The sequence below is a fragment of the Rhinopithecus bieti genome, unplaced genomic scaffold (assembly GCF_001698545.2).
Source record: "Rhinopithecus bieti isolate Rb0 unplaced genomic scaffold, ASM169854v2 scaffold_30337, whole genome shotgun sequence".
Classification (NCBI taxonomy): Eukaryota; Metazoa; Chordata; class Mammalia; order Primates; family Cercopithecidae; genus Rhinopithecus; species Rhinopithecus bieti.
In genome coordinates, this window is record NW_016813238.1 from 976946 (window position 1) to 996903 (window position 19958).

A 19958-nucleotide genomic window follows, 5' to 3' on the forward strand; every position below is an offset into this window, starting at 1 on the left:
TAAATAAATAAATAAAATAAAATATGCTCAAAATCATAAACCCTTAGAGAAATGCAAGTTAAAACTACAATGAGATATTATTACTCCATCCCTAGTAGCATTATGAACATTAAAAACACAGATCTTAGCAATTGTTGGTGATTATGTGACAAAACTGGAACTCTTGCTCACAATCGGGGATGTAATTTCATGGGGGATTATATCATTTATGCCAATAAATCTGGTAAATAAACTAAAAGGAACAAACTCTCTTTGAAGACACAAACCACTAAAGTTCACTTAAGAAAAATAAATATATATCCCTATATTTATTTTAAATTTTATTTTAATATTTAATATTTTAATAAATTTAAAATAAATATATATCCCTATATTTATTTTAAATTTTACATCCCAGGGGATGTAAAATGGCATAATAATTTTAGAACACAATTTGGCACTTTCCTAAAATGTAAAATATTCACCTACCCTGCAACAAAGGCATTGCACTTTTAGATAATAACACAAGAGAAAGAATATTTCCACACAAAGACCTATACACTAATGGTTACAGTAGCTCAATTTGTAACAGACAAAAACCCACACGCAACTAATAGAAGAAAAGGTGGGAGTGCCAGAGGAAAGGCAGAAACAAGGAGGAAGAGGGACTATTTTTAAGAAATGGCCAAAACTACCCAAAGACTTTTCTTTTTTTTGTACCCGCACTACACAGATGTAAAAAGACATAAATATAAACACCCAAGAAGCTCAATGAGCTCGAAGAAGAATGAATTCAGAGACTCATGCTGAGACACATTATAATCAAACTGTCAAGACAGAGACATAAAGAAAATACTGAAAGCAAAAAAGAAGTGACTCATTACATTCAAGGGATACTCACTAAGATTATCAGATTTCTCATCAGAAACCTTAGAGGGCAGAAGGCAGAAGGCAGTGGGCTGACATGTTCAAAGTGCTAAAAGAAAAGAACTGACAACCAAGACTCCTAAATCTGACAAAACTATCCACCAAAACTGAGGGAGAAATGAAGACATTCCCAGTTGAGGGAATGTGTTACCAAGAGAACTGCTCTGCAAGAAATGCTAAAAGGAGTCCTTCCAGTTGAAATGGAAGGACACTAGACAGTAACTCAGTGCCATGAGAAGAAATAAGGATCTCTAGTAAAGGCAAATAACCTGGGAAAATTTTAAAGTTCATATTATTGTAACTTTGGTTTGTACTCCACTTTTTATTTTTTACGTGATTTAAGAGATGAATGCATTAAAAAATTATTAATCTATGTTTTTGGACACACAATGTATAAAGAGGTAATTTTATGACATTACTATCTAAAAGTGTTGGGGATGGAGTTGTATAAGATCAGAGTTTTTCTGTGTTATTAATGGTAAGCTGGTAAAAGTTCAAATCAGAGTATTACAAATCTAGGATGTGAAATGTAATCTCCATGGTAACCACAAAGAAAATCGTTATGGAATATACACAAAATGAAATGAGAATGAAATTAAAATGTTTCACTTTTGAAAAATCAAACACACAAAATAGAGAGTAGTATAGGAAATAAGGGACAAAAAAACTAAAATCACATAGAATAAATAGCAAAATGACTGAAATAAGTCCCTCCTTATCAGTAATTACCTTAAATATAACTGGATTAAATCCTCAGAGCAAAACACAGTAACTGGCAGAATGGGTTAAAAAACAAACAAACGCCGGGCGCGATGGCTCAAGCCTGTAATCCCAGCACTTTGCGAGGCCGAGATGGGCGGATCACGAGGTCAGGAGATCGAGACCATCCTGGCTAATACGGTGAAACCCCGTCTCTACTAAAAAAATACAAAAAACTAGCCGGGCGAGGTGGCGGGCGCCTGTAGTCCCAGCTACTTGNAAATAAATATATATCCCTATATTTATTTTAAATTTTACATCCCAGGGGATGTAAAATGGCATAATAATTTTAGAACACAATTTGGCACTTTCCTAAAATGTAAAATATTCACCTACCCTGCAACAAAGGCATTGCACTTTTAGATAATAACACAAGAGAAAGAATATTTCCACACAAAGACCTATACACTAATGGTTACAGTAGCTCAATTTGTAACAGACAAAACCCACACGCAACTAATAGAAGAAAAGGTGGGAGTGCCAGAGGAAAGGCAGAAACAAGGAGGAAGAGGGACTATTTTAAGAAATGGCCAAAACTACCCAAAGACTTTTCTTTTTTTTGTACCCGCACTACACAGATGTAAAAGACATAAATATAAACACCCAAGAAGCTCAATGAGCTCGAAGAAGAATGAATTCAGAGACTCATGCTGAGACACATTATAATCAAACTGTCAAGACAGAGACATAAAGAAAATACTGAAAGCAAAAAAGAAGTGACTCATTACATTCAAGGGATACTCACTAAGATTATCAGATTTCTCATCAGAAACCTTAGAGGGCAGAAGGCAGAAGGCAGTGGGCTGACATGTTCAAAGTGCTAAAAGAAAAGAACTGACAACCAAGACTCCTAAATCTGACAAAACTATCCACCAAAACTGAGGGAGAAATGAAGACATTCCCAGTTGAGGGAATGTGTTACCAAGAGAACTGCTCTGCAAGAAATGCTAAAAGGAGTCCTTCCAGTTGAAATGGAAGGACACTAGACAGTAACTCAGTGCCATGAGAAGAAATAAGGATCTCTAGTAAAGGCAAATAACCTGGGAAAATTTTAAAGTTCATATTATTGTAACTTTGGTTTGTACTCCACTTTTATTTTTTACGTGATTTAAGAGATGAATGCATTAAAAAATTATTAATCTATGTTTTGGACACACAATGTATAAAGAGGTAATTTTATGACATTACTATCTAAAAGTGTTGGGGATGGAGTTGTATAAGATCAGAGTTTTCTGTGTTATTAATGGTAAGCTGGTAAAAGTTCAAATCAGAGTATTACAAATCTAGGATGTGAAATGTAATCTCCATGGTAACCACAAAGAAAATCGTTATGGAATATACACAAAATGAAATGAGAATGAAATTAAAATGTTTCACTTTTGAAAATCAAACACACAAAATAGAGAGTAGTATAGGAAATAAGGGACAAAAAAACTAAAATCACATAGAATAAATAGCAAAATGACTGAAATAAGTCCCTCCTTATCAGTAATTACCTTAAATATAACTGGATTAAATCCTCAGAGCAAAACACAGTAACTGGCAGAATGGGTTAAAAAACAAACAAACGCCGGGCGCGATGGCTCAAGCCTGTAATCCCAGCACTTTGCGAGGCCGAGATGGGCGGATCACGAGGTCAGGAGATCGAGACCATCCTGGCTAATACGGTGAAACCCCGTCTCTACTAAAAAAATACAAAAAACTAGCCGGGCGAGGTGGCGGGCGCCTGTAGTCCCAGCTACTTGGGAGCCTGAGGCAGGAGAATGGCGTAAACCCGGGGGGCGGAGCTTGCAGTGAGCTGAGATCCGGCCACTGCACTCCAGCCTGGGCGACAGAGCAAGACTCCGTCTCAAAAAAAAATAAAAAATAAAAAAAAAATAAAAAACAAACAACAACAACAAAAAAACACCCATGATCCAACTATATGCTGTCTACTAAGTTTCACTTTAGATCCAAAGAAAGACACAAATAGATTGAAAGTAAAAGAATGGAAAAAGGGCCGGGCGCGGTGGCTCAAGCCTGTAATCCCAGCACTTTGGGAGGCTGAGATGGGCAGATCACAAGGTCAGGAGATCGAGACCATCCTGGCTAACATGGTGAAACCCCGTCTCTACTAAAATACAAAAAACTAGCCGGGCGAGGTGGCGGCGCCTGTAGTCCCAGCTACTTGGGAGACTGAGGCAGGAGAATGGCATGAACCCGGGAGGCGGAGCTTGCAGTGAGCCGAGATTGCGCCACTGCACTCCAGTCTTGGCGACAGAGCGAGACTCCGTCTCAAAAAAAAATAAAAAATAAAAAAAAAATAAAAAACAAACAACAACAACAAAAAAACACCCATGATCCAACTATATGCTGTCTACTAAGTTTCACTTTAGATCCAAAGACACAAATAGATTGAAAGTAAAAGAATGGAAAAAGATATTCCATGCAAATAGTAACCAAAAGAAAGCAGGGATGGACATACTGGTATCAAACAAAATAGACCTTAAATCAAAATGAGGTTCCATAAGACAAAGAGAGACATTACATATTAAGAATAGATTCAAGACAGCAAGGACATCTAACAATTATAAGCATTTATATACCTAATAACAGACCATCAAAATATACGAAGCAAAAATGGACAAAATTAACAGAAGAAATAGACAGTTCTACAACAATAGAGACTTCAATAACCCACTCTCAATAATAAATAAAACAATCAGAAGGCCAATAATAGAGGACTTGAACAATACAATAAGCCAATTAGATCTAACAGAAAATATATAGAATGCACTATAACAATAGAATACACTTGCACATGGGATACACTCCAAAATAGACCATGTTAGGCCATAAATTAAGGATCAATAGATTTAAAAAGATATATATCATATAAAATATCTTCCCTGATCACAAGAGGATAAAGTTAAGAAAACATGAAAATTCACAAATTTGTAGAAAGTAAATGACACTCTTAAATAATCATTATATCAAAGAAATCACAAAGGAAATTATAAAATAGAGATGAAAGAAAATGAAAACAATATACAATTGTAGGATACAACAAAAGCAGTACCTAAGGAAGAAATTTATAGCTACAAAGATTATATTAAAACACAAGAAAGATCTCAGATCAAAAATCTAACTTTACAACTTAAAAAAACTTAAGAAAAACTTTATAACTTAAGAAACTTAAGAACAATAGGCCAGGCACGGTGGCTCAGGCCTGTAATCCCAGCACTTTGGAAGGCCAAGGCGGGTAGATCACGAGGTCAGGAGTTCGAGACCAGTCTGACCAACATGGTGAAACCCTGTCTCTACTAAAAATACAAAAATTAGCCGGGTGTGGTGGCACGCACCTGTAATCCCAGCTATTCAGGAGGCTGAGGCAGGAGAATCGCTTGAACCTGGGAAGCAGAGGTTGCTGTGAGCCAAGATCGTGCCACTGCACTCCAGCCTGGGCAACAGAGCAAGGCTGTCTCAAAAAAACAAACAAACAAACAAACAAAAAACAAAAAACAAAAACACTAAGCCAAAAAGCTAGCAGGAGGAAGGAAATAATAAAGATTAGAGCAGAGATAACTAGAGAATATAAAAGCAATAGAGAAATTTTAGTTAGAAATGACTAAAAAAAAAAAAATCAAATTAATAAAATTAGAAATTAAAATGAAGACACTATGATAGAGTCTATATAAATAAAAAAAATTCCAAGAGAGCTATGAACAATTGTATGCCAACAAACTGGATGACCTAGAATGGATATATTCTGTGAAACACAAAATCTACCAAGACTGAATCATGAAAAACTAAAAGGCTGAGTACCGTGGCTCATGCCAGTGACCCTAGCACTTTGGGAGACCAAAGCAGGAGGATGCTTAAGCCTAGGAGTTTGAGACTGGCCTGGGCAACAGAGAGAGACCCTGTCTCTATAAAAATAAAAATTAGCTGGATATGATGGTGCATGCCTGTATCCCAGCTACTCAGGAAGCTGAAGTGGGAGAATCGTTGAGCCCAGCAGGTTGAGGCTGCAGTGAGCCATGATCATGCCACTGCACTCCAGCCTGGGTGACAAAGCGAGACTCTCTCTCTTTCTCACTTTCTCTCTCTCTCAATGATGAAGAAGAGGAAGAGGAAGGAGAGGAAGAGGAAGAAGAATAAGAAGAAGAGGAAGAAGAAAAATAAAATAAAAAAGAAAAATTTGAATAGGCCTATCAACAGTAAAGATAGAGAATCAAAAACCTCCCAACAAGTAAAACACAAAAGCCCTGACCTGACAGCTTATCTGGTGAATACTACTATACACTTAAAGAACTAATACCAATCCTTCTTAAAATTGTCCACAAAACTGAAGGAGAGCACACTTCCTAACTCATTTTATGAAGCCAGAATTGCCCTGATGCCAAAGCCAGACAAACATAAGAAAACTACAGACCAATATCCCTTATGAACACTGATGCCAAAATCCTCAATCAAATATTAGCAAGCCAAATTAAGCAGCATGTTAAAAGGATTATACACCATGTCCAAATGGGATTTATTCCTAGAATGCAAGGATGGTTCAACACATGAAAAACAATCAATATACTATTCCATATTAACAGAATAAAGGAAAAAAAAAATCATCTGTTTTGATGCAGAAAAGCATTTGACAAAATTCAATACTATTTCATGTAAAACAAAAAAAAACTCAAAAAATGAAATAAAAGGAAACTATGTCATTGTAATAAAAGCCATATATAAAAAACCCATAGCTAACATCATTCTCAATGGTGAAAAACCAAAAGCTTTCTGATCAGGAACAAGGCAAAGATGTCCTCTTTCTCTATTTCTGTTCAACATACTCTAAGTCCTAGCCAGAGTAACTATGGAAGAAAAGAAGTAAAAGGCAGCCAAATTGGAAAGGAAGAAATAAAATTATTTCTGATCACAGGTGATATTACATGTAGATAATTCTAAAGTTTTCACACACACACACACACAAAGACTGTTAAAATTAATAAATGAATTCAGCAAACTAGCAGGATAAAAAAATCAACACAGAAAAATGACTTACATTTCCATACACTAACAATGAACAATCTGAAAAGGAAATCATGAAAACAGTTCCATATACATTAGCATCAAAAGTAATAGAATGCTTAGGAATTAACCAAGGAGGTGAAAACTTGTACAATGAAAACTACAAAACACTCATGAAAGAAAACAAAGACATAAATAAATGGAATGAAATTCCATATTCACAGATTAGGTAACTTAATATTATTAAGATGTCAATACTACCCAAAGTGATCTATATATTTAATGGAATCCCTACTAAAACCCCAATAATATCTTGTGCAGAAATACAAAGATTCATTCTAAAATTAATATGGAATCTCAAGGGACTCTGAACAGCCAAAAGAATATTGAAAAAGAACAAAGTTGAAGGTCTCACACTTCCTAATGTTAAAACTTACTACAAAGCTACAGTAATCAAAACAGCATGAAATTGGTGTAAGGACAGATATACACACCAATAGAATAAAAAAATGGAGCCCAGAAGTAAACCCTCACATAGATGCTCAAATGATTTTGGACAGGGGTGCCAAGACCAACCAATGGGGAAAAGACAGTCTTTTGAACAAATGGTGTTAGGAAAACAGGATATCCACATGCAAAACAATGAATCCGGACCCTTACCTAACACCATATACAAAAATTAACTCCAAAAAGTGACTCAAAATGAATCAAAGACCTAGATGTAAGAGCTAAAACTATAAAAACTCTTAGAGACATAGGTGGCAATGGTTCCTTAGATATGACACCAAAGGCAAAGACACCAAAAGAAAACAGACAAATTGAACCTCATGAAAATTTAAATTTTTTTTTTTTTTTTTTTTTTTTTTTTGAGGCGGAGTCTCGCTCTGTCGCCCGGACTGGAGTGCAGTGGCCGGATCTCAGCTCACTGCAAGCTCCGCCTCCCGGGTTTAGGCCATTCTCCTGCCTCAGCCTCCCGAGTAGCTGGGACTACAGGAGCCCGCCACCTCGCCCGGCTAGTTTTTTTGTATTTTTAGTAGAGACGGGGTTTCACCGTGTTAGCCAGGATGGTCTCGATCTCCTGACCTCGTGATCCGCCCGTCTCGGCCTCCCAAAGTGCTGGGATTACAGGCTTGAGCCACCGCGCCCGGCGAAAATTTAAAATTTTCTAATCAGACACTATGACCAGAGTAAAAAGGTCCACAGAATGGGAGAAAATACCTGATAAGGGATTAGTACTCAGAATATACAGAAAAGTTGTAAAACTCAACAACAAAACAACCCAATTCAAAAATGGAGATAAGGAGGGGTAGGTGAAAAAAAAAATGGAGAAAATACTTGAATAGAAATTTCTCCAAAGATATACAAATGGCCAGCAAGCACATGAAATGATACTTAAAGTCACAAATCATTAGGGAATGCATATCCAATGAAATACTACCTCACACCCATTAGAATGGCTACCACCAAAAAAAACAAAAACAAGAGCTGGTGAGGATGTAGAAAAAAATTTTTTTTTTTTTTTTTTTTTTTTTTTTGAGAGGGAGTCTCACTCTGCTGCCCAGGCTGGAGTGCAGTGGCATGATCTGCAAGCTCCGCCTCCCAGGTTCACACTATTCTCCTGCCTCAGCCTCCCAAGTAGCTGGGACTACAGACACCTGCTACCACACCCGGCTAATTTTTTGTATTTTTAGTAGAGACGGGTTTACACCATGTTAGCCAGGATGGTCTCCTCTCCTGACCTCGTGACCACCCGCCTCGGCCTCCCAAAGTGCTGGGATTACAGGTGTGAGCCACAGAACCTGGCACTGAAAAATTGAAAACTTTGTTTACTGTTGGTAAGAATGTGAAAGGGTGCAGCTCTGTGGAAAACAGTGTATGGCAGCTCCTCAAAAAACTAAAAATAGATTTACTATATCATCTAGTAATTCTACTTCTGAGGATATACCCAAAAGAGTTGAAAGTAGGGTCTTGAAGAGGTATTTGTGCACTCATGTTTGAAGCAGCATTATTTGCAATAGGCAAAAGGTGGAGGCAACCCAAGCATCCATTGACACATGATAGATAAGCAAAATGCAGCACATACAAGCAAATACTAATCAGCCTTAAAATAAGAAATTCTAACATATGCTCCAACATTGATGAACCTTGAGGATATTATGCTAAGTGTGAAATAAGCTAGCTACAAAAAGACAAATACTTATTATTCTACTTACATGAGGTACCTAGAGTGGTCAAATTCATACAGACAAAAAGTAGAATGGTGGTTTTGATGGGCTGGGGAAGGGAGAATGGGCAGTTATTGCTTGGTGAGTATAGAATTTCAGTTTTGCAAGATTGAAGAGTTCTGGAGACGAATGGTGGCGATGGTTGCACAACAGTACAAATCTACTTAATACCATTGAAGTATACACTAAAAATGGTTAGGATAGTAAATTTCATATTAAGTGTATTTCATCAGATTTTTTTAACATTTTAAAATAAACCATAAAAAACCCTGGTGCACTCACCCAGAATAGCACTACTCAGTGTAAAAGGAATGAACTATATATACACATAGCATGGATGATTCTCAAGATAATTATGCTGCATGAAAGAAACCAGATAAAAAAAAAAAGAGTATAAATACTTTATGATTCCATTGTGTTAATTCTAGAAAAGGCAAACAAATCTAAAGTAAAAAATGTAAATCAATGGTTTCCTGGGGAAGGCAAGAAGGGACTGTAAAGGGGCATGAGGTAGCCCTGTAGGTGATGGATATGTTCATTATCATGATTAAGGTATTGGTTCCCTGAGTGTACATAATAAATGTACAAAACTTAACAAATATGTATAATTATTGCATGACAATTACATATCAACAAAGCATTAAATCCAATTTGGCAACCCTATATTGACTCTGCCATCTCTTTCTTCTTGCCTTGGGAGCAAAGAATGGCTGGCTATGTCATAGATGCTACAATTCCTATAGTATAGGATCTGCTTTTTTCTCAGTCCCTGTTTTCCTGCTAGCACAGCACTGGCCTTGAGATGTACAGCACAGAGATGGTAACCCACAAAACCAAAACCTTTAGATTATTTGCTCTGCCAGTAACATTAGTCATAGGACAGAGGTCTACAGGTCCTGAGAATTTCTGCAAACCCTGAATCCTGCACAGCCACATTCAAGGGAGCATTCATGGATGCACCTTTAGAACAGGTCTATTTCTGCTGGTTTGCTATAATCTCGCCTATTCCCTATTAATCACATCCATGTTTCTGTACAAATTATGGTCCCAGCTGGGCCTAGTATGTCTTACAGTTAAGAGATACCTGCCTAAGGCTGAACTTCACGCCATAAGGCTCCTTGGCAGGTGCTAAACAGCATCTGCTTTACAGTGTTGGGGAATATGGGGCACCCCCTGGGAATAAGGGACCCAATTCATGCTGTTCCCACATGCACTAGAGTTTGTCACAACTGCCCCCTCTTCGGGGCAGATTCCTGCCATTCAGACTACAATATTACACTCATAAATTCCTACACTTTCTCCTAGGAGGCCTTGGTGGCAATGCAAATGAGGCCAAGTCTGGATTGACAGTTGTTCTCTATCATCCTCCTGTCCCCTCCAAGATAACCTGGAGACCCCTTCAGTTTGGTAGATCTTAATTCTGTTCTTGAACCACCTCACACAGTGATCAGAACATGGATGATTAAAGGCGGCTTTATCATAAGGCCATTATCATCGCATGAACCAGGGTGATGCACAGGAGATAAGCTGTTGTGCAGAGTAACAGGAAGGCTGGACAAATCCTTCAGAGGCATGAGACCAACAATGTCCCAGAAAAAGGGAAACCTTCTCTAGGACAAGCTGTCGGCAAAACCCTGCTCAGGACTTCACAGCCACAGGCTGGTCATGTCCACAGCTAAACCAGCCACACAGGGCGGGAACGACATCTTCCCATGGCTTCAGACTACTCCTTATTCCCTTTAGGGATTGGAAAGAGAGAGGAGAGGTCTGCCTTCCCTGAGCACAGTGGAGTGGTGGACACATTCTCTGGAGAGCTGCAGTGTGTGGTGCTGACATGGCTTCTATCACAACCCCAGCAGTGAAAAAACGCTGATAAAATCCATGGTAAGAGAATGTAACTAGTCCCCAGAAAGCTTCCAACAAAGCTAGCATTCCTAGGGAACCTCCCCAGGGTGGGTGCTTGGATGAACGAGGTTCAACTTGTAGTTGACAGCACCCTCATAAGGTCTGTTCTCAGAGCTTATCTCTGGTGTGTGCTGTTGCATTGAACAGGGAAGGAGCACATTCTCCATGCTCCTTTCTCTGGTATGAATCTTCTGATGCCGAATGAGGGTAGGCCTTTGGTTGAAGGCTTTCCCACATTCGCTGCATTCATAAGGCCTATCTGGTTTGTGAACTTTCAGGTGCTGCCTCAGATTGGACCTCTGCCTGAAGGTTTTCCCACATTCACTGCACTCATAAGGCCGCTCGCCAGTGTGAAGTCTCCGGTGGTTATGGAGGCTGGAGCTTTGGTTGAAGAATTTCCCACATTCACTGCACTGGTAAGGCCGTTCGCCAGTGTGAAGTCTCCGATGGCTATTGAGGCTGGAGCTCTGGCTAAACAACTTCCCACATTCATTGCACTCATAAGGCCGCTCACCAGTGTGAACTCGCTGATGTTTCATGAGGTCAGAGCTTCGGCTGAAGGCTTTCCCACACTCGCTGCACCGATGAGGCCGCTCGCCAGTGTGAACTATCTGATGTTGAATGAGGCTGGCGATGTGGCTGAAGAATTTCCCACATTCATTGCACTTGTAAGGTCTTTCTCCAGTGTGAACTCTCCAATGTTTAATTAGGCTGGAGTTGCAGTTGAAGGATTTCCCACATTCACTGCACTCATGGGCACTTCTGCCCGTATGAACCCTCTTATGATGAATGAGGTTGGAACGCTGGCTGAATAACTTCCCACAGTCGCTGCACTTATATGGCTTTTCACCAGTGTGAACCCTCTTATGCTGAATGAGGTTGGAACTTCGGCTGAAGAATTTCCCACAGTCACTGCACATGTGAGGGCTTTCACCAGTGTGAACCCTGCGATGTTTAACAAGGCTGGAGTGCTGGCTGAAAAATTTCCCACATTCGCAGCACTCATACGGTTTTCCTCTATTGTGAACTTTCTGGTGTTGAGTGAGGTCAGTGGCATAAGTGAAGACGATTCCACATTTGCTGCATTCATAAGGCCTTTCTCTGCTGTGGATTCTCTGGTGCTGAACAAGAGTGGATTTGTCATTGAAGGCATCCCCAGAGTCACAGCACTTGTTATGCCTTAGTGCAATGTGAAAATCCACCACACTTTTGGTGGCCTTGTGCGGCTCCCCATCGCTGGGAGTGACCTCATGCTGCAGAAACCCTGCTGTGGCCACAAAGTCCTCCCCGCCCTCCCTGCAGGTGGAAAGCTGATCTGATGTGTGGTCTCCCCAGGTCTTTACAGGCAAAGCCTGGCCCTCCTCCCTTCTGATAGGGTTGTGTACGTTCTGCTGCACCTGCTTCTGGGGAAGGTTTGCACTGAACTCAGAGCCTTTCACATATGCCTCACACTGAAACGGTTTCTGCCTGGGATGTGTTGTCTGGTGTTCAGCCAAATGCAAAATATCTTTCAAACGTAGGCCACATATGTCACAGGGGCAGGTCTTCTGGGGGCACAGAGTTGCCTGGGGACTCCTGTCCTGTGCCACTCCTTCTACAGAAACATTATGCTCAGAAGGTAAGTCCTTGCCCTCTGTTCCATGGCAAAAATCTGAAAGCAGAGAAATGCTGGTGAAGTTCGTATAAACTTTAATAGAAGGAAAGACCCCCATCACCTATGCTTGGCTGACCCAAGAATGAGTCCATGGGATTGTTGGCAACACAAGAAGGCTCAGGTCAGGGTAAGGAATAATCTGCTCTGCCATACTGTGCCTGGCCAGGTCACAAAATACGGGAGGTCTTATCAGGACCAGAGACACAAGGATGGGGGACAGTATTGGGCAGAGAGGCAAGGTCTCCCACTCACTTCTCTTTAAAGGCCTTTTGGCAGGGCCTGGGCTGCTGGTAACCTGTGAGGGCTATGCAGTGCGAGCATCTAGACCCAGTAAAACCTGCAACTGAGTAGCTGGTGTTCAAGCACATCAAGGAAAAGCATGTATCTCACAACATATTAAGCGTAGGCGGGTGTTGGAAAATGCTGCAGAGGAAGCTGAAAGAAAGAAACAGAGGCCAGAAAGGTGGGGCATAGGCAAGAGGCCCAACTCAGAATAGCAATGGTAAGCGGATAATGTGTCAAGCATGGGGAAGGAAAAGCAGAGATGCGGTCTGGCTACTGGCTTTGGTATCAAATGATGATGAATAGGAGAGAAGATGCTGGTATGATGTAAACACAGTGGTGATGTCACATCCTCCCCCAGCTCCCGTCACTGCTTACCAGAACCAGGCCTGCCATAAGCCCCTCTGGCCATGGCTGAAGTCATATCCACACTGTCAGGCACCCAGGGCTCTTTCCCCATCTCCAGCTGGGAAACGATGTGGGACCTGAAAGATATAAGTCCTAAGGGGAAAGACAGAGTGGGTGAGTGGCCAGCACCCGCCCAGTTGAACTACCCCATGACAGACTACAAGACAGGAAACTCCGTATGACACGGGGACATCGGGTGGTCATGGCAAGAGGTAACCACGTCAGTGATTGGAATTCTTGGCACAGTCTAGTTAAGGAAATATTAGCAAGAGGAAAGGCACAGAATTTAAACCACAGAACTGTCAGATCTGGATAATCACCCAGGAGGGAATGGCCAAGTCAGAGGGAGTCACGCAGCTGACTGCAAGACCCCTCATGCCTGGAGCTTCCCTGCAAGGCTTTAGGCAGCAGGTGTGGGGGCTGCTCAGGGAGAGGAGGGAACAATGTACATAGCTCAGCCCCAGAAGCCACAACACACATACCAGGAAAGTGGGGATGGAAGCAGTGCCAGTGGTCTGGCTGTGGGAAGGGAAGAGCCATTTCTTGGGCAAAGGGGACAGGCAGAGATGAGCTCGGGACACCAGGGTAGGGGTGACAGCCTTACCCAGCGAGGCTATAAGTGCAAAGTTTTCCAGCATCACATCGCAATACAGGAGTCTCTGAGCCTCATCGAGGAGCCCCGACTCCTCCTGGGAGAAGTAAATGGTCACGTCCTCAAAGGTCACGTAGCCCTGCCATGATGGGGACAGTTTGTTCCATGATCAGTCTCTGTCCTTGGGACTCGCTGCTCATCCCCTGCTCACTCTCCTCCCCAGCTCCACAGCTCCAGGAGGCAGTAGGCCCTGGTTCTGTGGACGCCTCATGTGACCACTGTGTCAGCCCAGAGCAGCAACAGGCAGGGGACAGAGAGGCTCCCTCCAAGCTCTGGGCCTGAAGTCCATGGCCCAACTCCCTCTTCTGGCAGCCTCTTCCCCTAGTGTCACCAGTGTCACACTTCTCAGATACAAATGTGGGCTTCTCTCCCTTAAACCCCAGTCCAGAGCCCTGGGGTGAACAGCTCACACTCCCTCCCACGTGCATTTCACTCTTTGGACTGCACCATCCTCACAGCTCCAGACCTCACCATGGCCTCCCATTGCCATTGCCACCCTCTCCTCATCCTGGTCCCTATCATAGCCATCTCCATGGGCTCCCATGTGTCACTCTGCACACAGCATCCAGAGAGTACCTGGCAAACACAGCCACCATCCCAGCCTGCCCCAGATCTTTGATGGCCTCCACTGCCAAGGGCAACACCCAGATAACAGGGAGAGGGAGTGCTCCACCCTTGCCTTGGAGCCCCCCAGCTCCCCTGGCCTGGCTTCAACCTAAGCCACCCACAGCACACATGGATGTCACATACCCTTGGCCTTCTTTGTTGCACATTCTGACCGTGTCATCACTCACACTTATTGAAAAAAGGAAAAAAAAAAGCCAACCTCTCTGGCCATCCTACCCCCACCCAAGGCCAGCAACTCTGCCAATTGACCCCTCTTGGCCCAAGTTAATCCCCCAGCCTGAGGACAAACCCCATCAAGGGTCACCACAGAAGCCTGGTGAGAACATAGGTGAGTGTGTAAGCACCAGCCCAGGCCTCACTGCAATATTACCTCCTCTACTGCTAAGCCTCAGCATCCATCTCATTCACATCCACACCCTTTGGGATGATCTGGCCACCTGCCAGACCCTCTGATACACCCACATAGCGCCCCACCACCACCACCATGACCACTACTGTTCCTCACCTGTCTTTATGATGCCAAACAAGCCACGGTCCCCAAGCAAGAACCCGGCTCTCAGTTTTCCAGCCCCACCTTCCTCTTTTTTTTTTTTTAACATCATTGTCACCATGACCTGAAGTTTCACCTCCTAAATCTGACACACAGCTACGCTCCCGTCCACACACCAGATGGCACATTTTGGATGTTTCTAACAGTTGAAATAAACAAAGACCAATGAAATGAGGAAAGTCAAGGCTCCTTACTCAAAGCTCACTATAGCAAGAGAGATTCAACGCAAGCTGGGAGTGGGAAAGTTTTATAGCGAAAGAAAAGGAAGGCTTCAGGCATGCCCTGGTTGGAGGCTCCTGTTCATAGGTGAGTGACCTAGAAGTGGGCATCCTATGTGATTGGTTAGGGTGCATATCTGCCTTTCTCTGGTTGGTCTTAAATCAGAAGCAGGAGGAAACATTAGGAAAGCTGTCTGTTATTAATCAAACCCTGGCCATTTGGGACCGCTCATTACACAAGTTATTGTTTTAACTTCCTGGATTGTCAGTCCAGATAGCAATCTGGCTTCCTGTGGGTTTGACAGACAGCAGGCTGGCTTCCTGCTGTATGGGTTGTTTATTGTAGATAAGGGGGTTGGTTTCCTGGGCAGGTTCTGGGGCAGAGTTCTATTTGTGTACATCATCTGGCCATTGTTCTCATGAATATCCAGCCTCTCATAACCTTAACAACTCCCTCAGAACACCCTGTGTGTTTAGCTGCCCACTCTTCAACTCCATTTGGGAGTCTCTGGGAAATCACAGGCTCAACCTGGTCAAAACCTAACTTCTACTGCTTCCACGGAAAATTCCTCCCACAACCAACTTCTCAGTTCATGAAGCTAGATTCACCAAACCAAAAACCATGGATTCTTCCCTCGTCTTTCTCACCCTCCACATCGGAAAATCTGTTCAGCTTGACTTAAAAGGCATCAAGTTCCCAATCATGTCCTCTACCTCCAGTCCCCACTCTGGTCCGGACAGCAGCAGCACTGGCCTGGGCTATTCCATTAGGCTACTCCTCAGCTTCCCCGCCTGCGGCCCACCCCCATTCAGTTCTCCACTCTGCATCCACAGGGAGCCTATTAAGACCTGAGTCACAACATCTTCCTCCTCTGCCTTAAACCTTCCATGGCTCCCAACACCCTCAAAACAGAGGCCCAGGTCTCCAGCCTGCCGTTCTAGGCTGTCTTCAGCCCACCTGCTCTCTGGTTCCAGCAGACATAACAGGGACTTGGGTGAGGTTCCTTGAACACTCCCAACTCAGTCTCCACACCATGCCCAACCCCACCCCCCAAGCTTTTGCGTATGCTAGTTCCTGCGCCTACAAAGCCCTTTCTCCCTTCATCCCCATTACATTTCAGAAACGGAAGCCACTCTATATAAACCCTGCCCTGATTCAGGATCCTAGCTGGGAGCGACTCCCTTCCAGGGTCCCCTGACTCAAAAGCAAGGAAATGGAAAAGGTGAAAAGTCCTAGAACAAAGCCATCTTTTGCGTCTCAACGCCGGGAACAGGAGGGTGGGGGACCGGCAGCCGAGGGCCTGGCAGCCGAGGGCCTAACGCCCAAGCACTCACCTGCGCGGGATCCCGCAGGGCCGCCTCCGCCATCGGAGTCTGTGGTCAAAGCAGGGCCCCACGATGCGGGCGACCACGGGGCGGGAGAAGGGGGTCTCGTAGACTCAGGCTACCACCCACCTGGCCGTGCCCCAGGCGAGGTGTGACCCCAGGTTGAGGGTCGTACTCCTAGCCTCAGTCTCCCCCGTGCAAAATGCGCGCGGCGCCCGGGGCGCAGGCTCTGGGGCGCTGAGAGCGCGCAGCTCCGCCGGGCAACCCCCTTGCAAAGGGTCACGCCTGGTGCAAAGGCGCGGAGGGGGTCTCCGGCCTCACTGTCCCCGGCACGGTCCGGGAAAGCCGGCGCAGCAGCTTCAAGGGCGCAGCCGCACCCGCCCCGCCCCCAGCCCGGGGTCCCCAGCTCCTGGGGACTCAGCCTCCCCGCCGGGAAATGACCTGCAAGGCTGCAGCGCAGGAAGTTCCGGCCCCTACCCAGGCGGCCGGGAGAGTCGCGGTCTCCCGGACAGTCATTGGCCTGGCGCCAGCCGCCGGTGCACAGGCAGGGTCTGGGGATCGCGAGTTTCTGCCCAGCCTCTCGTCAGGCTGGGGGTCCAGGACCGGAAGGAGAACGGACCTGGCCGGGTCTCCACCGCCGCTGCCTGCAGCCCTTTGGCCTTCCCCTTAAAGGGGCCGCTCCCGAGCCTGCGGCCGCCAGCGCTAAACCCCGCCCATCAAAGGCCCAGGCCCGTGCTCTTCCTGCGCGTGTGGGCATCGGCAAGCCGCTTCACCCCTAAAGGACCTAAATTCACACTGGAAATGGGGATAGTACCCAATGGGCGGGGTCTTTGCGTAGTAATATTAAATGTAGCTTTCATTCAGGGCTTCTCAAACCAGCAACAGCCGCATCACCTGGGGACTGGCTGAAAATGCAAGTTCTGGGGCAACAACTTAAATCTAAGGACTCAGAAATTTTGGGGATGGGATTCAGCCTTCTCTACTTTTGGGGGAGTGGGAGGTGGGGGATGGGTCTCGTTCTGTTGTCCAGGCTGGAGTGCAGTGGCCTGATCATAGCTCACTGAAGCCTCCATCTCGGGCTCAAGTTATCCTCCTGCCTCAGCCTACCAGGTAGATGGGACTACAGGCGCGCACGATCATACACAGCTAATGTTTAAATTTTTTATGGAGACTGGATCTCCCTGTGTGGCCTAGGCTGGTCTCAAACTCCTGAGCCCAAGCAATCCTCTCGCCTCGGCCTCCCAAAGTATTGGGATTGCAGGCGTGAGCCATGGTGCCAGGCCTCCTTCTCTGTTTTAACAAGCCCTCTGGGGACTCCAATGCTGGCTCCAACTTTAGAGCAGGGATTTTCATTGAAATTCAGTAAATAAAATGGGAAAAATAACACTACACGTTGCATGGTGAAACCACCTTTGCAAAAATTGTAACTAAGAAAATTGTGACAGTGAGAGATCTGACCTAACAAACTCCATCTTGCTTCTAACCTCCAAGCTGTCCTTGTTCATTCCTGAGCATAGGCCTAACTAACTTTGGGAGAAACTTATAGTTTAACTTTGAAACAAAGATAACAGCCCTTTCCCTCTAGGCCAGGAACGGTGCTTCCACCTGTAATCCTAGCACTTCGGGAGGCCGAGGCAGGTGGATCACGAGTTCAGGAAATCGAGACCATTCTGACTAACACGGTGAAACCCCGTCTCTACTAAAAATACAAAAAATTAGCCAGGCGTGGTGGCGAGTGCCTGTAGTCCCAGCTACTCCGGAGGCTGAGGCAAGAGAATGGCATGAACCCGGGAGGCGGAGCTTGCAGTGAGCCAAAATGGCCTTCAGCCCAGCTGGACAGAGCAGACTCCCTCTGTCTCAAAATAAATAAATAAATAGGCCGGGCGCGGTGGCTCAAGCCTGTAATCCCAGCACTTTGGGAGGCCGAGACGGGCGGATCACGAGGTCAGGAGATCGAGACCATCCTGGCTAACACGGTGAAACCCCGTCTCTACTAAAAAATACAAAAAACTAGCCGGGTGAGGTGGCGGGCGCCTGTAGTTCCAGCTACTCAGGAGGCTGAGGCAGGAGAATGGCGTAAACCTGGGAGGCGGACCTTGCAGTGAGCTGAGATCCGGCCACTGCACTCCAGCCTGGGGACAGAGCCAGACTCCGACTCAAATAAATAAATAAATAAATAAATAAATAAATAAAACAGCCCTTTCCCGAAACAAACCCTCTTCTTGCCTGGTGACCAGACTGCCTTTGTAGGATTAACAAAAGCCACAAGATTAGAGATCATGGTTTAGGAGTCATGCAGCCAGGGGCCAGGGGCCACAAGATTCTAAACCTTCCCAATTGCTCCTGGGGATAACATCACTATTGTAAAACCTAAAATTGGTGCTCGAGATATTTTTCAGACCCAGCACTCGATGGATCAGCTAGTACCACCCAGATTGATAAACTGGGTCATCTGGTCCTGTGCTCCCCTCCCAGGAATTTACTCCGTGCAATTAGACAACTTCGACTCCCTATGATTTCATCTCTAACCCAACTAATCAACACTCCCCACTACCTCCCTGAAGTTTCAGGGAGATCAAGTTGAGTAATAACTCTGTTTCTCCCATGGCATGGCTGGCCCTGTGTCAATTAAACACTTTGTTTACTGCAATGCTGTGGTCTTTTTGTAGCCAGCAAGAAGAACCCACTGGGTGGTTACAATGGTAGATAACAGGGCCCAGGACACAATTCCTGCTGGGTGCATAAAAGCTATTGTCATTACCAACATCATCATCACAAGACTCTTACAAAGACTGCCATGGGGTGGCAGGGAAGAGACACCTCTGTGCAGTCTTTTGGATATTTGTCAAAATATACAATGACTCTAACTCAGCAAGTCCCGACTCAGAGGGAATAGTTATGATTTTTTGTTTGTTTGTTTTTTGAGATGGAGTCTCGCTCTGTCGCCCGGGCTGGAGTGCAGTGGCCAGATCTCAGCTCACTGCAAGCTCCGCCTCCCGGGTTTACGCCATTCTCCTGCCTCAGCCTCCGGAGTAGCTGGGACTATAGGCGCCCACCACCTCACCGGGCTAGATTTTGTATTTTTTAGTAGAGACGGGGTTTCACCGTGTTAGCCAGGATGGTCTCAATCTCCTGACCTCGTGATCCGCCCGTCTCAGCCTCCCAAAGTGCTGGGATTACAGGCTTGAGCCACCACACCCAGCAATAGTTATGATTTTTACATGAAAGCACACCATAGTAACATTTGCCTACTTGATTTTATTATTTTCTTATAGCTGCATTTTTTCTAAATTGATAAAATCATATATAATTATTGTATGCAACATGATGTTTTGAAATATATATACATTGTGGAATTGATAGGGACAGGAGGCAGGGAAATTCTGGGAGGAAGAGGCCGGGTCCATCAGGCTGAAAAGCCTGATACCACGGCCCAAAGTGAGAA

The 19958-nt window shown here is 44.4% G+C and overlaps 1 protein-coding gene across 2 annotated transcripts; it reads right to left on the reverse strand.

Moving 5' to 3' along the window:
* Positions 1-9278: 9278 nt before the first annotated feature.
* ZNF792 (zinc finger protein 792) lies at positions 9279-16942 on the reverse strand. 2 transcript variants are annotated; one of them, XM_017847901.1, is made up of 4 exons: positions 16523-16942; positions 13745-13871; positions 13111-13233; positions 9279-12447 (listed from the first exon to the last, which is right to left on the reverse strand). In XM_017847901.1, exons 1-4 carry the CDS (start codon positions 16553-16555, stop codon positions 10826-10828), a joined length of 1905 nt encoding a protein of 634 aa, XP_017703390.1. In that variant the 5' UTR covers positions 16556-16942; the 3' UTR covers positions 9279-10825. The 2 variants fall into 2 exon arrangements, with proteins under 2 accessions (XP_017703390.1, XP_017703392.1); XM_017847903.1 differs by lacking the exon at positions 16523-16942 and having other exon boundaries at positions 10351-12447; positions 13111-13217; positions 13745-13831.
* Positions 16943-19958: the final 3016 nt, after the last annotated feature.

What these genes read in the sequence shown, in the direction of transcription:
- ZNF792 (XM_017847901.1), bottom strand. Translation starts at nt 16,555, where the DNA reads ATGGCGGAGGCGGCCCTGCGGGATCCCGCGCAG. An exon ending in CCCTGCGGGATCCCGCGCAG is followed by an intron (nt 13,872 to 16,522) that starts GTGAGTGCTTGG and finishes CCATCATGGCAG; the next exon opens with GGCTACGTGACCTTTGAGGA. An exon ending in TTATGGCAGGCCTGGTTCTG is followed by an intron (nt 12,448 to 13,110) that starts GTAAGCAGTGAC and finishes CTCTGCTTTCAG; the next exon opens with ATTTTTGCCATGGAACAGAG.